This window comes from Anastrepha obliqua, chromosome 2 (assembly GCF_027943255.1).
Source record: "Anastrepha obliqua isolate idAnaObli1 chromosome 2, idAnaObli1_1.0, whole genome shotgun sequence".
Lineage (NCBI taxonomy): Eukaryota > Metazoa > Arthropoda > Insecta > Diptera > Tephritidae > Anastrepha > Anastrepha obliqua.
Genome location: NC_072893.1, coordinates 122,891,480 through 122,910,138, shown reverse-complemented (window position 1 = coordinate 122,910,138; position 18,659 = coordinate 122,891,480). Strand labels below are relative to the sequence as shown.

At 39.6% G+C, this 18,659-nt stretch overlaps 1 protein-coding gene across 1 annotated transcript; it reads left to right on the top strand.

Moving 5' to 3' along the window:
- Positions 1-924: 924 nt before the first annotated feature.
- LOC129238394 (sodium/potassium/calcium exchanger 4-like) lies at positions 925-14,752 on the top strand. The gene is given in 6 exon segments (XM_054873418.1): positions 925-1,111; positions 5,441-5,740; positions 5,866-6,201; positions 9,475-9,804; positions 9,847-10,056; positions 14,316-14,752. Coding segments are annotated over 6 exon segments (1,800 nt in total).
- Positions 14,753-18,659: the final 3,907 nt, after the last annotated feature.

The following is an 18,659-nucleotide window of genomic DNA, read 5'->3' as shown; positions in this document are numbered from 1 at the left end:
AAAAATTGAAGTGACAAAATAATTTTTTTTTTTTTTTTTTTTTCAAATAAAAATAAAAAAATATTATATTTTCCTTTTAAAAACGAAAATTCAGATTTCATTTCTCAAAAAATAATTTTTATCACAAAAAATTTTCTGAAATAAATATTTTTCTATTTTCTAAATGTTGAAACAAGAAAAAAATTTTTGATAAAAGCCGAGAAGAATATAATTTACAAAAAACAAAAAGAAAAATATGTATTTTTTTTATTTAAAGAAAAATATGTATTTTTTTTATTTAAAGAAAACTATGCACATTTCTTAGAAAACCCTGTTTTTTTAAGAAACAGAAGAATTTTGCACTACCTAAATTTCCCGCTTTTGGTTCAAATCGAGTATACAGATAAATAACTGATACGAGTATTCTCGAAAATTCAAAAGAGGAATGCAGCAAAATGGCCTACCTGCAGCCGCTTTTGGTCGAAGTAGCCAAGGTAGCCAAGGCGATAATTATGATCATACTATGAGTCTGCCGCTGTGTCAACCTAAAATTTTCCACGCACGTGCTACACCCACACTTAGTTAATATACATGCATACATGTACACCATATACATACATACTCAATGAAATTTTGTTTACATATTTCTAACGACCATTGAAACAACAATAGCGCTTATCATGGAAATTCATTGTTTCGGCGATAAACAATACGCAAAACTCAGCTTGGGCTGCTATGCGTTGCTGCTATAAATGCTGCGCTAATCCCTGAAACGCATTTTAGAACGCGGATAAGCAGCAAGGCTACTACCAAACCGCATCAAAGTGAAGTGAAGTGTTTCTTAAATAAAAATAGAAATATTTGGTCATAGTTAGAGAAAAAAATAGACAATAGTTGCGTTTTAAAACTCAAACGAGATTGCCATTACATCTTCCGCTGCGAATAATGGGCGAAAATTTGTTGGGAAAAAGTGAAAGTCGAGCTTTCGCGAAAAGCGTTTTTGCCACATCAAGGCGAAAACAATGGAAATTGTGGCAAAAATTACGTTATTGTATTTATGTTGGTGTAATTTTGCTATTTTACACCAAAATTCTGTTGTTTGACGGTGTCTGGCGAGGACGAGCTGAAAAAGGTGAGAAATATATGTACTCGTAGTATGGGGAAGAGCTTTTGAAATGAGGCTTAAAAATGAGTAGTAAAGTTTATATTAAAAGTACATTCACATATGTATGTATGCAGTGAGTAGCAATAATTCCCCAAAAATTAATCTACCCATTCACATATGTATGTACATACATATATTTATTATTAAAGATGTGAAGAAATAGACAGCTGGAGGAAATCCCTAAACAACGTCTACTGAGGTTGCAAAAAATTATAGCTGCAAACACATGCGAAATTCGAAATTATATTTTATAATAAGCAATGATAGGCCAAGGCGTGTATGGGCACAAGCACGAGATCGTTATAAATTTATTTAGACGATACAGTCACCGACTTTGGGAAACAAATTTCTATGGCAAAAGGTTAACTCTTTCAGCCACAGTTTTAATATGATGACTTTATAAATAAAACAATTTGATATTTGGTTTAATAAGGCTTTAATTATTAAGAAAAAATTTTTTTTACAAAAATATCTTTTAAGGCTTTTGAGGTACGAGGTGGTTAGTTTACTAACCACTGTGGCGTTCAGCATAAAACTAATCTAAGCAGTAATGAAAAATAAAATGTTATGTATATGCAAAATACATGAATAACTTATTTCTTATGAAAATCTACAAAACATGTTTTGTCTTTGCGGATACAAAGGGGGACTTTACAGGTGCTACATTGCCAAACAGTAGGTGCTGGACTTCTTTTAGTGCTGCATTTCGCGCATCTTCGTGAAGTAGATCGCTCTGGCTGATGCTTATTACTTTCCGTGCGTAACTCTGTCGGAACTGAAGGCTTATGACGTTTTATCAGAACTGGTAATGGTGATGACGGTCCAGAGCCACTGAGAGAACGTCTGGAATGCTTGCCGTTCTTCGCCTGAGCTGGTGCTAGTATGCCTTGGTAAACACTTCTGCGAAAGTCTTTTGCATCCAATTGGTCCAATTGTGGGTGGTGTTCTTTCTGGATCTCTTTATATATGTACTAAAAAAGCATTCACAACTGCGCAGTCCAAGAAGTGAAAAAAAATTCGGTGCCACCATTTGTGCGACTTTCTGTCGATGGCGTACGTACTTTTCAACTGGTCGAATTTATCAACATAGTTCATGCAACTGTTGTACTGCATCACAGCTTTAGGACATGCTACTTCAGTCCTGTCTCCATTGCGTTCTCTACGAGTAACAATTCCTGCTTTCGTTGGATCTATATAATTGGGGAGAATGAAAACTGATCTTTTGTCTTTCTACTTTAGAACCGCAACGTTCGTGTTACTGACCCTGTAATCATACTGTCCCCGTGACAAATCTTTGTCTTCTTTTAGTTTTGGCAGATTTTTGCAATTAGAATTGACAGTGCCACATGCTATTATTATATAATACATTGTCTTTTCGCAGATCGACTTGTAGAGAATAGCTATTAAAATAATTATCAAAAAATACTTTATGATTTTTATATTTTAAGTTTTCGCAAAACTGATGAACCACCTTTCCACCGAGATCAACCTGTACCTTGTCACCTTCTTTTCCAGTATATATGTCGAAATCTAAACAGTATCCGGACTCTGCACATTTCATCCAGACTTTATATCCGCGTTTTATTGGTTTCTTTGGCATATACTGTTTCAAATAATTGCGGCCCTTGAATTTTATCATACTGGTATCGCCCTCATAAAATACAAATATCAAAATTTTTAAATGACAGTGAAACCGAGTAGTTGAACAGTAATGCAAAAACGGAGTAGTTTAAGTAGCACTAGTTTAAAAAGGACTAGTGTAAAACTGGCCCTCATAAAATAAAAATAGCAAACTTTTTAAATGACAGTGAAACGGACTAGTTGAAAACTAGTTCAAAATGGAGTAGGTCAAAACGGACTAGTTTAAAAAGGACTAGTGTAAAACTGGTATTGCCCTCATAAAATAAAAATACCAAAATTTTTAAATGACAGTGAAACCGACTACTTGAAAAGTAATGCAAAAACGGGTAGTGCAAAGCGGACTAGTCTAAAACGGACTAGTGTAAAAAAGAATAGTTCCAAAAGAACTAGATTAAAAACAACTCCCCAGAATTTAAAGAGCTTTTAAGATTGGCCATTGGTGGAACAGTATCAAGGCGCACTCCACAAATTTGAACAGGAACTCAGCGGAACCTTTAAAAAAGTATGTACATGGCGATTATATACATATGTACACATATGCAAATATATATTAAATAATGATATATATACAAAATTCATTGTGAGTATAGAAAAATTAGAATATCTAAAATTTCAAATTTGACACGAAATATCATTTGAGCGAGTAATTTTGTTGCAAATTGAAAAGGAAATTTTTTGAAAAGCTACTGATTTCTTTCAGAAATATACAATATACATACGACTGTAATATGAATGCATAATTAAAAATATGTATTAAAAATGTTATTATAATTACGTCTACAAACCTCTTTTCTTCGCCGGCATCCATTTTATTTAGTTTTTACTTTGATGTTTCTCCTTACATTCCTTTGTAAGTACCTGTACCGAAAAAAGCACCTCTATAATCTGAAATTATTTTATAATATCAGCTTTCGGGGGAGAAGTATTTTTTATGTATAATTAGGCTTTTTAATTACGGATTGATAGCTAAGCTTGAAAAAGTAGATAATCCAGTTATATGTGAATCTACAGGTATTATGTATAAGTGAGAAATATTGAAAAATTATTATAAAAGAAGCAAAAAATATTCGTGTATCCAACTCTTCAAGCATATTGAAGGATACAAAATTCTAAGGACACTTTTCGCATGCTTTAAAGAGGGCATGATAAAAAACCAAAAATTAATAATTTGCCATATGGAAGTCATAAAAGTCTTTAAAAAAGCGCAAATTTATTGCAATTCAATCGATTTTTTGAAGTGTAATGAAAAGCTTATTTTGTCTTCCATGAAATGAAATTCAAAGCCTTAACACAAATATGAGGCAATGCAGTTACGCCTTGTATCGTTTGAAGCTAGTCGATCATATATCATTCAGCTCTTATGCAATGACTTCAATTGCAAAAAACAAAGTGCGTGTAGCGTAGTACACATAACAGAAGTGAAACTTTCAACGCAGACAAAGAAAGAGGGAGAGACCCGAGAGAGAATGAAAGAGAGAAAGAATATATATCTAAATAAATTTACAACATTTGCAGAGAATACAAATAGACAAAATTTACAAAAAACGGAGAAGGGTCGACCGGTGTAGGTAAACGCCGGACACAAACCGTGGCCACAACGCGCACTATTCCGAGCGTTTATCACCCGCACAAACGCAGCGATTCCAGGATCGCAGCAACGGCACAAATTACCGCATGGCAATAGCAATAAATCCGACACCGGAATGGAAAAAAAATAAAAAAAAAAAATAAATAATTGGCGCGTACACTTCTGTTAGGTGTTTGGCCGAGCTCCTCCTCCTATTTGTGGTGTGCACTTTATCCGGAATGGATAGCACTTTATAATATGCACAAGCACTAGCCAGGAAACGGAAATAAGCGCAAAAAAAACGCCAAAAAAATTGGGACCAAAAAACGCCCCAAACAGTAGGCACCAAGGAAATATAACGCCAAAAAGTAGGCACCCAAAATATATTTCAAGTTTGCACTAACAAACAAGCGCCAAAAAGTAGGCAGAGTTATTTCTCACTAGAAATTAGCAACCACAAGGAAAAACTCAGAAAAAATAGCCTAAAGTGTATTTAAGATACATATAAGGTATAGCGCTCTCTCCTTTTCCTCTAATTATATCTATTTTCTCTTTCGCGGAACGAAAATGCCCAAAACGTTGAATGGCCTTGAAATTTTACTCTCTATTCTCGCTCGCCCATCGACGCCTAAGAAGTTTCACTTCAAAAATTCATTGTATAATAAATTAACGAATTATCCACCCTCTACAGCGTATTTGAATTTTTGCTGACCAAAATATTAATATTTTACCTATTTGTGTTATGCACTTATACTTCCTTCTAATTTTTTAAGAATACTAAATATATAAGAATAACAACTAATTGCAATTAATTTCAAACCCATCCTCAATCTCATTTTCAATTCATTGCTCTCAAGCATTCAAGTGTACACCGACTACAATTAGTCATACGCTTAATATCAAATTCGAAATAGCAGTTTTAAATTCAACCCAGCAGCGAGCTTTTAAGTTTAAAGCTAAAAGTTTCACATTAAAATGAACTTCACTTAAACCACCTTTCACAAACAATACGCACATAAAAATGTATATGCGCATCTACATACATTCATTAACCACATACAATCACCTCTGCATCTCTCTCACAACAGCGTCTCCCAAACTGCAACAGTCAACTACCAGTAGGCAACTACTCAGTCTTGCGAGCATAAGCGCCATTGATTTAGAGAAGGCGGCAGAAAACGTGAGTGAAGCAGTCCAAACGGTCGGCTCTCTGCAGTCGAATTGCACCGCGCCAGCAATCTTGGAATTCCCCACAGACGGTTTGACGCGTACGCAGCGCCAACACGGCTGGATCGCACTGCATATACTGTTGGCATTCTATTGCTTCTGGTTGTTGGCGATAATTTGTGATGATTATTTTTTGCCCGCCATCGAGTTGATATGTCAAGGTGTGTTTTAAAGCATTACAGCAGCATATATATTAAATACCAAAATATTTTACTAACGCGTTAACTGGCATGCAATACATTAATATTTGTCTAAAATTTCTGTACTTTCTTTTTTTCTCCATTAGCCCTGCACATGCAAGCCGATGTGGTCGGCGCTACTTTTATGGCTATCGCCACTTCAAGTCCAGAACTCTTTATGAACTGCATTGGTACATTCGTGACGAAGGGTGACATTGGCATTGGCGCAATTGTGGGCTCGTCTGTTTTTAATTTATTGGCTGTGCCGGCATGTTGTGGCCTCTGTGTGGCTCAATACGTGCGCTTGGATTGGTGGCCAGTGAGCCGCGATTGCGTAATGTATTGCTTGGCCGTGGTAGCATTAATCGGTACGCTCTGGGATGGCAAGGTGATGTGGTATGAGTCAATGTTGCTTTTCGTTGCATACTTTTTCTATATGGCAGGTAAGTGTCGGGTAAAGAATATTTAGTTCAGTGAGCGTCGAAAGTAATTTCGAATTTGAATAAGTAAATGTCTCGAAATTTGAAGTTTTTCTGGAGCTATGGAATTAGCTCTTAGTTCGACCAATATTTTTATAAATTAAAAGCTTTAAAAAAAAAAGGATAAAGTGTTATGTATAATGCGCGCCTCCTGTTACATGTAAATAATTCTAGAGTTTACAGAAGATTGCGCATGTCCCGATATCTTTACTTGGCTATCAGCGAGTTTTACAGAATCAGTTGTTGAGCTTATGTTATTTCGGAATCCCCAAAGCGCATTCATTAAAGGTGGTGGCGCTAGACGAACAACAACGCTTCGTACATAGATATATCACGACAAAAGGAAGTAGATAAGAAAAAGAAAAGGTCGAACTATGTTGCGCAGCTCACATGAAGTTGGAGATAGAGACATACGACGATAGTGCGAATGGAAGGGTTTTTTGTTATTTCTGACCTTTTCGCTCGGCCAGCAGAAAGCGCAACTCTCTAAGTATGCGTTAATATTATATAATATTAGCAGCGATCAATTCCCTATTCCCCTTTCAAGAAGTTTTTTTTTCTCCTTGTTCACTCCTCTCGGGAGCATAGGACCTCGACAAGACTCTAGCGTTGGTTTCGTTAATCTGATTTCTGACAGGGTAGGTGATTATCCTGCTGCTCAGACAGGGTATGTGATTAGAATTTCAAGAAGTAACCGGACAAAAAATATAAGTCACGGAATTTCGCAGGCAATTGGTAAATGGACTCACACAGCGAATAGATTAACAAATTCCATTTCGGGAAGGGAAAATTGTTCATGAATTACTGAAAAAGAAAAGAGACGATGAAAAATTTATGAAAATTCAAGATTATTTGGATCCAATGCGCATTTATCAAAGGTGGTGCCGCTAGACCAACAACAATATTTTATGCGTTCGACTGTTAAAGCAAAGTATTGGCAAAGTAGAAAACAAAAAATTAATTCACCTTGATTCATTTTAGACTAACAGCCACATGAACAGGGCGAAAGAAAAAAAACAGCTGATTTGCCGATACCACCTTTAATAGATTCGCCTCGTTTGGGTCTAAGAAAGCCAAAAAGGTAACAAAAAAGTTATTACATTTAAATTGCTTCAATAGGTTAGGTTAGGTTAGCCTGGTTGGCAATAAGCCACGCATAGACCTTTTGGTCCCTAGCGATACCAGATGGAGACCGACCTCTATGAATCCCTAAAGTAGACATCATGTAGGATGTCAGCGCTTTTGGCGAATCTAAGTAGGTCTGGGAGCTCCGCTCTTGAGACGTCTTCCAGACCCTCAAACAGTGGGGCTCCCAGACATCTTAGTCGCGTTTTTGATAATGCCGGACAAACGCACAGAAGGTGTTCTAAAGTCTCCTCAACATCCTCTCTGCATTTTCTGCATTTGTCCGTGTTAGCAATCCCTATCTTGTACGCATGTGCAGCCAATAGATTGTGACCTGTTAACATACCTATGATAGTTCTGCATTCCTTCCGCGAGAGCGTAAGTACGAATTGAGTCAGTTTTTTGTCGTTAGTTCTACACATGAGTTTTGCTGTTTTGCATGTGGTCAGGTTAGTCCACCTAGCTTTCACTTGCCTTTTCATGTGGTCGTCCATTTCATTGTATATTGTGTTTAGCGGTCTCGGTATGTCGTTCTCTTGTTCAAATGGTAGTCTCACAGCACTTTTTGCTATCTCATCTACTATTTCGTTCCCTATAATGCCTTTGTGACCAGGTACCCAGTAGATATGCAGCCTACTGTTTTCGGCTAGCCTTTCTATGGCCTCCCTGCTCCGTCGAACATTTTTGGACTTAATACAATATGAGCTTATTGCTCTTATTGCTGCTTGACTATCCACGTATATATTAATTGTTGAGTTCTTTCTTGTTCTAGTGTAGGCTAGCTCCACGGCCTTCCCCACAGCAAAAACTTCCGCTTGGAAAATACTGCTGTGGTCTGGCAGCTTGATAGACTGCCTTATTCCTAGTTTTGAGCAGTAGATACCCGCTCCCACTCCGTCTGGAGTTTTCGAGCCGTCTGTATAGATGTGAAAGGTTCTATGGCCAGGCTTCATGCCTTTGTGCCATCCCTCCTCTTCAATTGTAGTGCGGAACCTTCTCTCCCAATTAAAGTACGGAGTCATGTAGTCTGTGCCACCTGAGCTCCACTTTCCTATTGAGCTGTGACCGAAGGTTCTGCAGATGAATACCCCCGCAGCCATTAGCCTCCTCGCGGATTTCGCTGCCAGGTTTTCCGCCATGAGGTCAATAGGTGGCATGCTGAGTATCATTTCCAGCGCCGCCGTTGGAGTGGTCTTCATCGCTCCTGTTATGCACAGAGCAGCGAGTCGTTGAATCCTTTCCAGCGGCATTAAGTATGTCAGTTTTTTTGTCGCAGTCCACCATACTAAGGTTCCGTACAGCAATATCGGTCTGACTACTGCTGTGTAGCACCAATGCATCAGGGAGGGTGATAGACCCCAAGTAACGCCCAGCATTCTTTTACATGCGTACAACGCATTACTGGCCTTTTTCACCCTCTCCTCAACGTTGTGCTTCCACAGCAATTTGCTGTCCAATATTATTCCGAGGCACCTTGCATAATCTTTGAGAAGTAATTCGTTGTTGCCTAGCTTCGGGAGGTTCCACGCCGGAACTTTGTACTTCCTGGTAAAAAGTACCATGTCCGTTTTTCCCGCGTTTATCCCTAGCCCTGCGTGAGATGCCCATTGGTGTATCGTTTTGAGAGGGTTGTTCATCACATTACTGATGGTGTCCAGGTACTTTCCTGTAACTACTGCTTCAATAAAGCCCATTAAAAATATATTTGGCCACGAAAAGTGCAACGACGTTCCACAGGGAACGGAGCCGGGCATGGTTTTGTTTCAATACAACCAACTCTTCTTTCTCTCGCTGTGAGTGGGTTTCATTCCATTGCCTTCTTCGCTATGTTATCGTCTTCTTAGCGCAAAGTGTGACCAATCTACTCCCATTTCTGTCTTCTAATCCCAATGTCTAGCAGCTCTATGTTGGCTTTTTTCGAGCAATTCATTGTTTGGCATTATTTTTGGCCAGAAAATTCGGAATATGATCCTTGACAAAAGCTTGTAAGCGGCTGGTTATAGCGCTGGCGATTTTCCAGGGTTTTCAATTATTTTCATTTCCGCTCATCAATTCTAAATTTTTATTATTTCTATTTCTTTCCCTCTCTCTCTCTCTCTCTCTCTCTTCTAGTCATGTGTTGCAACGATAAGCTGGCTCATTCAGCGCGTCGTCTCATATCCAGCTATCGCCGTAAACTGCATTTGGTGCGGCCCTATCGGCAAGTTAACGAGCTAACGCCGCTAATGGGTCAAGGTCAACGAAATGGTCCCACTATTGCCAACCATAAATTCGTATCAGCGAATAGCATTAACAGTCTTGTACGTTTTAACGTCTCCAACTCCTCCACCCGACAATATTCCAGCTTGGAGGACGTTGAGAGTTGTCGTACTACTTCGACACAAAATGACAACTGCAATTTGACAGTCACAAATAGTGGTAAGTAGTACAATTAGATAATTTGTGCAAATATAATCCATTTCTTTTATATTCTTTTCCCTAAAGATGACTGTACAGATTCTGCAGCCATACCTTGGCAACGCAAAGACGCTTCGTGGCTGCATTTTCTATTGCGTTGGCCCATAACGTTTTTCCTGTTCATAACTGTACCGGATAGCCGTAAACATCCGCGGGCGAAATATCTAACTTTGTTGGCATCGATTTTGTGGATTGCGCTGGTCTCATATGTGGTGGCTTATGCGATAACGGTGATAGGTGAGTAGTCAAAGTGCTAGATGCTTATGCACCACAATTAGTAGCTTCTGAGCATTCCAGGGTACTGAGTTTCAAAAACATTTTATTGCTTCATTACTCCTTATCTGTTTTCAATCTAAATACATTCGCAAAAATTCCACCTACTATTTTTTATTTCACTGCCAAGGTCAATTCTTGCAGCCAGCACTTTTATAATCAGGTTGGCTATAAAAGTTCGTACCTGTTTTGTGCATTATCTGCTCTTGGTAACTCAAATAACTGAGTACTGTAGGTTAACTTCAAATTAAGTTTTGTTTATCATAAATTTTGCCATAAGTTTTATGAACATCTGTATTAAAATCATTAAAGCAGATTATTCTAGCGAGCAATGGATCCGTTAGTTGATTGTGTTTGAAATGTTTTCTTTCTTTATGAATAGTACAACGAATAGAATAAGAATTATAGTAGTTCATTTACAAAATAAAAGCTCAACTGTTCGAGTAGGGAGAACTTTTTTGATTCGATAAAGAGCTTCATGACAAGAATGATTGAAAAGTATTGTGCTAATGTGGCTACCATCTGAGGTATGTCATCGTGGAGTACTATTTCTCGAGTACTTTTTTGAGTATTTGAAACCGCAAGTCGCGCTCTATGTTGATTGATTTCCAAGGCTGTTTACCTGTTCGCATCTATCACAAGAGCAATGTTTTCAAATAATCTCAAGAAACATAGTACTAATATGTCCAGTTACACAAGCTTTGGGCGCTCAGATTCATTTCTAGAACTAATCTTACTACAAAACACTTCTTCTTCTTCTTAATTGGTGCGACAATCGCTTACGCGATTTTGGCCGAGTTTAACAAAGCGCGCCAGTCGTTTCTTTCTCGTGCTAACCGGCGCCAATTGGACACACCAAGTGAATTCAAGTCCTCTGATCCTTCCAACGCAGAGGAGGCCTTCCTCTTCCTCTACTACTACCAGCTGGTACCGCATCAAATACTCAAATACGGACGACATGACCCAGCCAGCTTAGTCGCTGGATCTTTATTCGCTGCGCTATGTATATGTCGTCGCAAAGCTCATAGAGCTCATCGTTCCATCGTCTGCGATATTCGCCGCTGCCAACGTGCAAAGTTCCAAAAATCTTACGCAGAATCTTTCTCTCGAACACTCCAAGCGTCGCTTCATCGGATGTTGTCATCGTCCACGCTTCTGCGCCATGCGTTAGGACGGACATGATGAGAGCCTTGTAGAGTGTTAGTTTTGTTCGTCGAGAGAGGACTTTACTACTCAATTGCCTACTTAGTCCAAAGTAACACTTGTTGGCAAGAGATATTCTACGTTGAATTTCACGGCTGACATTGTTATCGGTGTTACTAAGTCTACAAAGTCTTTTACAACCTCGAAATCATGCATTCGACTACAAAACACTACTTCAATAAATATCTCGTTTCTCGGGCAATATGATGTAAAGTATCGTTATGTTGAAGTCAAAGGTGTTTCAAGTCATTTTCGTAGACTTTTTTCATGGATAACAAAAATATACTGGGCATGTTTAGAGTTATGCCAATTTTTAAGTAGTTAAATATTTCCTTTTTGAAAAAAGATTGCCCGCTAATGTGCCATACCAAACACTAACTTTTCGAAACGTAACACTAGTTAGTGTGTCATCTGTTAATTAATATAATTTGAAATCTTACAATTTTCTCATTTTACAAATCTCTTGAGCCAATAATGAGCATCATATCAGAGCAGCAAAGCGTCCTGTGAGCATGAAAACTGAAAATCTCTAAAAATTGTGGAACCTTTTTTTTATGAAACCCGTGTCAGTGTTGCTAGGTTGAGTAAACAGCAATCGTCTCTCTTATATCTCTGGATAGGAGGTACTTGCAGGAGTACAAAAATCCGTCTCAACACTCACATTTGAATATTGTGTGATCTGCATCGTCTATGGATGCATCTTCGTAAATGCATTCAGTGGTTTCAGATTTCGCTATTTTGTTTAGATATTTGCGAAAATACCCATGCCCTGATAACATCTAAGCCTTTCTTAGCGCTTCCGTTCGGGTTTAGGAAGAAAGTTTTCTCCTCCTTTATCTTCATCTTTTTTTCATTTTTTTGTTGCCTTCCTTTTCTCGTTCCATTTAAACTTCCAGCGCTTTTTCTTTTAACTAAAGTTTCCAGCTCAATTTCACATCAGCTTCCCTTCTCCTTTCTTGTAATTTCAGAGCTTTGGATCTAAATATCGACACTCCGAATGACTAAGCTCATACTTCCTTCCACATTTTCGATTGAACTCCACTTGTTAGTCTTTGTATTAAAATTGTACCCGCTCGCCGTTGGAAGAGTGCAGATGGATGCGCATATTGCGTTATCGACTCTCAGTGAATCTCTGAGACTGAATTCTTGAGCTTGTCGAAATTCTAACGAATTTTTTTTTTTGAAGTGAAAACTTCTTTAGAATCGTTGGGAGTGATTTGAGACTCGATGAAACGAAAAAGCGACACTACGAAGCGTTATATGTTGATATACGTATATGTGTGTGGCTGCGTACTGCTGAGCCACGCTAGTATAGTGAGTATTGTAGTATGTATACTACACTGCCTATTACTTGCTTTGGTGTTTAGTTCAAGCGTATGTATGTTTGTATGTATGCTAATACGTATGTGTGCGCGGCTGCGTATTACGGAGCCACGGTGAGCGAGAAGGCATTATGTATACCTATACTACACTACCTAATACTTGCTTAGACCAAGCGTCCTACGAATGTTTGTGTGTATGTTAGTACGTCTGTGTAATATACGCGTTACGACGCTCATAATAGCAACCGCGTGTGCTGTATTGCGTCCGTATTTTTATATTCGTAAATATTTTCATTTTTAAATATTTACCGCAATTGCAGGCGGTGTTGCAATATACCACAATCAAAATGACGGTGCTCGTATTGTAACTCCACAGATAGATCTGAATGCACAGCAACTAGAATCACTGTCTGTTCAGCTCTCTAAAGTGGAAATATGTGCATGCGAAACCAGATTGAGCAATGGAAAAACAGTTTTAATTGTGGCAATTTATATTTCACCGAATCAATCAATAAATAGCATCACGGAATTCATTCACGAAAATTTAATAAAGTATACACCAGAAGTATCGCGGATACTTAGAAAAGATTACGATAAAGTTCCAATGATTTTAGGTGGCGATTTTAACGTAAATTTTGCATTGAACACAGCGGTTCCTTTAATTGACTTTCTCAATACAACATTCAATTTAAAAATGAGTAACAATCGCACTGAATCGACAACACGATCAAAAACAACAATTGACGCGGTATTTCAAAGATAGGTTGACAACATCGAAACCAAAACATTTGTATCATATTTTATCTATCATAAGCCACTCGTATAATTTGTTGAAATTGAAAACATTGAGGATGAATAATAATAAAATGAAGAAAATAAAATATGAACTTTATAGCAATATTATAATGAACCTATAATTTTCCCGCTCCTAATGCTGCTTTCGTCTCATTCTCTCTCAGTTTGTTTTACGGAAGGTTTCACTTCTATCGCGTCTAACCGTTAGACTGGTATTTTTTTTCTTATTTGCAAACTTTTCTTCTTTTGTTGTAGCAGCCAGAACGACAGTCAGTTCTACGTAACCGAAACGACCGGATTTATATTTGGCCAAGGGCTGTCACTTCTACAGCAGAATGTTTATGCTGCTAGAACAACATTGTTCTCTTCTTCTTGTTCTCCTTTTCATTATCTTCTATACATGCGTTAACCTAAAATAGCTTTTCATTCCACCTTATTTTCTATCAAAGCTCTTCTAAAAATTACGTCAAGGCGAAATTACCTAGAAAATTCGGCTTCATTTGTTTAGATTTTAGGTTTGTGGGGGGTTGAACAGATACAAGCACTCGGTCAGAAAGACCATTGTACTACACCCAGATAGATTACAGTGGAAGGAATGGAGAAACAAGATATATTTTATATGGAAGGTATGACTGAAAAATTGATTTGAGGTCACTCTTCCGCGAATCTTTTGGATTCATTGATGAATCTTAAGAGGCCCGGAAGAGGAAGAGTATGAACTTTATTCATACTCAGAACATCGCACCCCAATAGACTAAGTCTGATTATAGAAAACGCTTCTGTTTACTTACATAACTTTTTTCTTTGTTTATTGTTTTCCGAAGCTCAGTCTACTCAAAAAGTTTCCGAAGACATAATTTATTTAAAACTAATACTTCATATTTCATATCTCCTCTTTTCCAGGTGACACGCTCGACATACCCGATTCGGTCATGGGTCTCACTATACTCTCTGCCGGCCTGAGCGTACCAGAGGCTGTTTCCAGTATCATAGTCACGCAGCAGGGGTACGCCGTTATGGGCATCAGCAATGCCATCGGCTCGAATACTTTCGACATATTGCTTTGTCTCAGCTTACCGTGGTTCATCAAAGCCTATTTTCTATCCAATCATCTTGATGAAAAGTGGGTGGCGCCCAACTCGGGTGGGCTCACCTACTCCATGATTTTTCTACTCGGTTCCGTAATTTGCCTCTTTTTCACATTACTATTGAATAGCTTTAAGTTGGATCGCAAAGTCGGCTGGATCTGTGCGATTTTATATTTATGTTTCATCGTCTGTGCTGTTCTGATGGAACTGAATGTATTCTTTCCGGTCAATTTACCTGTGTGTGTGCATTAGAGTTGCAGGAAATGCAGAATTTTGAAAGTTATTTAAGATTGTTGATTGCAGTCTTGCGACTGGTTATCAATTCAAAAATAAAATAAAAATGAGCTCCATAATAAAATTCGATTCGTGAACTTTAACTTTTGCTGAATACTGACATTGGAAGGGAATATTCATTAAACGATAAACTCAAAATAATAAAGAGCAATAAATGTTTATATTTTTACGCCCGTTTGTGGTACTTTAAGTGGGTGGTAACTGATATCCATTTTCGTTTGGTTTCCACAAATACTCGTACATTTGCATCGTTTAACAAAGCGAATATTTTCGGTCTAATTTGGTTATCTTTTAATGCAATCAATACTTTAAATAACTTAATCGACCGTTATAATGGGCCAGTGCAACAAAATTTCATTATTATTTTCGTTTTCTTTGTTCGTTTCTCTGCCATTTCAACTGATTCAATTGGTTTTAAGTTGATTAACCTCAAAACCGATAATGACAGTTTCAAACCAGCAATCGCGCAAAATGATTATTTAGTAATTTTTTTTTTTGTACTCACTCCGAGTTTCTAGTGAGAAGTTGATTGAAAAGTCCCTCATCGATTAAGTAGTAGTTGGATTCATAGACCAGAGCAGAACCTTCAGCGCTTTTTAGAGCTGCTACTTCAGCCTTTTGTTCATTTTGAATTTCATAATTCCGTGATTGTGAAAATACTCATCCTGTGGGTAAAAATTTGATCTGCTCACTTTAACGAGCCACTTTTGAGTCCAGTTTTGCAACAGCAATAAAATTTTGCAAATACTGAAAAAGTCGTTAATAGCTTCATATCAGGTTTTTACTATACGGCGAATGTGATATAATTTTCCATCTAAACTGTCGAAGCTTCTGGCACGTCGTTGAAGGTATGGCCGCATCTTCTTCTTCGTCTTAATTGGCGCTATAACCGATTTATAAGCGATTTTGGCCGAGTTTAACAAAGCGCGCCAGTCGTTTCTTTCTCGTGCTAACCGGCGCCAGTTGGATACACCAAGTGAAGTCAAGTCCTTCTCCACCTGATCTTTCCAACGCAGAGGAGGCCGCCCTCTTCCTCTGCTACTACCAGCTGGTACCGCATCGAATACTTTCAAAGCCGGAGCGTTTGTATCCATTCGGACGACATGACCCAGCCAACGTAGCCGCTGGATCTTTATTCACTGCGCTATGTATATGTCGTCGCAAAGCTCATACAGCTCACCGTTCCATCGTCCGCGATATTCGCTGTTGCCAACGTGCAAAGGTCCAAAAATCTTACGCAGAATCTTTCTCTCGAACACTCCAAGCGTCGCTTCATCGGATGTTGTCGTCGTCCACGCTTCTGCGCCATACGTTAGGACGGGCATGATGAGAGTCTTGTAGAGTGTTAGTTTTGTTCGTCGAGAGAGGACTTTACTGCTCAGTTGCCTACTTAGTCCAAAATAGCACTTGTTGGCAAGAGAGATTCTGCGTTGGATTTCAAGGCTGACATTGTTAAGGGTGTTAATGCTGGTTCCTAAATAGACGAAGTCTTTTACAACCTCGAAATTATAACTGTCTACAGTGACGTGGGTGCCGACTGTTTGTTTGAAGACAGGAGGTACTTCGTTTTGTCCTCGTTCACCACCAAACCCATTCGCTTTGCCTCTTTATCCAGTTTGGAGAAGGCAGAACTAACAGCGCGGTTGTTAAGGCCGATGATGTCAATATTATCGGCATACGCCAGCAATTGTACGCTCTTATAAAAAATTGTGCCTGAGCGATTAAGTGCTGCGGCTCGTACGATGCTCTCCAACATCAGGTTAAAGAAGTCACACGACAGCGAGTCACCCTGTCTGAAACCTCGTTTGGTTTCAAACGGCTCGGAGAGGTCCTTCCCAATTCTGACGGCACTGCTGGTGTTGAGCAACGTCATCGTACATAGCCATATTGTTTTGCGGGGATACCAAATTCAGACATCGCGGCATACAGGTAACTCCTTTCCGTACTGTCGAATGCAGCTTTGAAGTCGACGAAAAGATGGTGTGTGTCGATTCTCCTTTCATGGGTCCTTTCCAAGATTTGGCGTATTGAGAATATTTGGTCGGTGGTGGACTTTCCAGGTCTGAAGCCACACTGATAAGGTCCAATCAGTTGGTTGACGGTGGGCTTCAGCCTTTCACACAATACGCTCGCTAGAACCTTATAGGTGGTATTTAGAAGACTAATCCCGCGGTAATTGGCACAAATTGCAGGATCGCCCTTCTTATGGATTGGGCAGAGCACACTTAAATTCCAATCGGCAGGCATGCTTTCATCCGACCATATTTTGCATAGAAGCTGATGCATGCACCTTACCAGCTCCTCGCCGCCATGTTTGAATAGCTCACCCGGCAGTCCGTCGGCGCCCGCGGCTTTGTTGTTCTTTAGCCGCGTTATCGCTATTCTCACCTCGTCATGATCGGGTAGCGGAACGTCAATTCCGTCGACAACGATTGGGGTATCGGGATCTTCACTTTCTCGGTGACATGCGCAGCTGTCACTGTTTAATAGGTTCGAGAAGTGTTCCCTCCATAATGTAAGATTGCTCTGTACGTCAGTCACCAGTTCGCCGTCTTTGTTCTTACAGGAAAACGCCCCGGTCTTAAAACCTTCTGTAAGCCGCCGAACTTTCTGGTAAAATTTTCGGGCGTTGTTCCTATTGGCCAGCATCTCAAGCTCCTCGCACTCACGTATTTCGGCCTCTCGTTTCTTCTGTCGAATAATACGTCTCTCTCTGTAGCGATCCCACATGGCTCGCGTTGTGCCCGATCGCAGCGTGGCTCTATAGGCGGCATCCTTTCTTTCTGCGGCAGCATGACATTCCTCGTCGTACCAATTGTTTTTTCGGGCTCGCCGGAATCCGATTTCTTCTTCGGCGGCGGTACGCAGAGAACGAGAAATGTTGCTCCATTGTTCGTGGATACCGGTTTGTTGGGCAGTACTCTCTGAGAGCAGGAGTGAGAGTCGAGGGGCGAATCTTCTGGCTGTCTGTTGTGATTGCAGCTTTTCGATGTCGAACATTCTTTACGTAAGTAGATGCACGTTTTTTGCTGCACAGAGGCGTGTGCGCAGTTTGGCTGCAACAAGGTAGTGATCCGAGTCGATGTTGGGTCCTCGGATCGTACGTACATCTAATACACTAGAAGCGTGTCTTCCATCTATCACAACATGATCGATCTGGTTTCGTGTTTTTCGATCAGGAGACAGCCAGGTGGCTTGGTGAATCTTCTTATGCTGGAATCTGGTGCTGCAGACTACCATGTTTCGGGCCCCGGCGAAGTCGATCAGCCTCTGTCCGTTACCGGATGTTTCGTTGTGCAGGCTGAATTTTCCGACTATGTCGCCAAGCACGATTTTTATGTCGTGGCGGGGGCAGCGCTCATAGGAATGTTCCAGGCGCTCATAGAAGGAATCTTTGATCGCGGGTTTGGTGAATGTGTGGGTCCGCTCACTATGATATTTTTCAGCTGCTAAAGATCGTAGGATATGCTGATGATATTGCGCTGGTAGCTGTAGACAAGCGGCTAGATCAGCTGGAAGCAAAATGTAACGATGCAGCAGCGAGAGTGCAGCGATGGCTCGGTGATGCGGGCTTGGAACTGACAGCCCAGAAAAAAGAAGCCGTGCTTATAAGCGCACGGAATCAAAAAAGGATTATGAGGATCACGGTTGGCGGACACGAAATACTCTAACGGGAAGCGATTAAGTATCTCCGAGTCATGTTCGACACGAGGCTAAGCTTCAAGCATCATTCGGCAGCAGTTAATTGTAAAGCAGCGGCTGTCAATGACGCACTCATAAGAATCCTGCCTAACACAGGTGGCCCGCAAGGAGAGAGGAGACGACTCATATAGACTGTGATGGACTCTATCGTATTATATGCAGC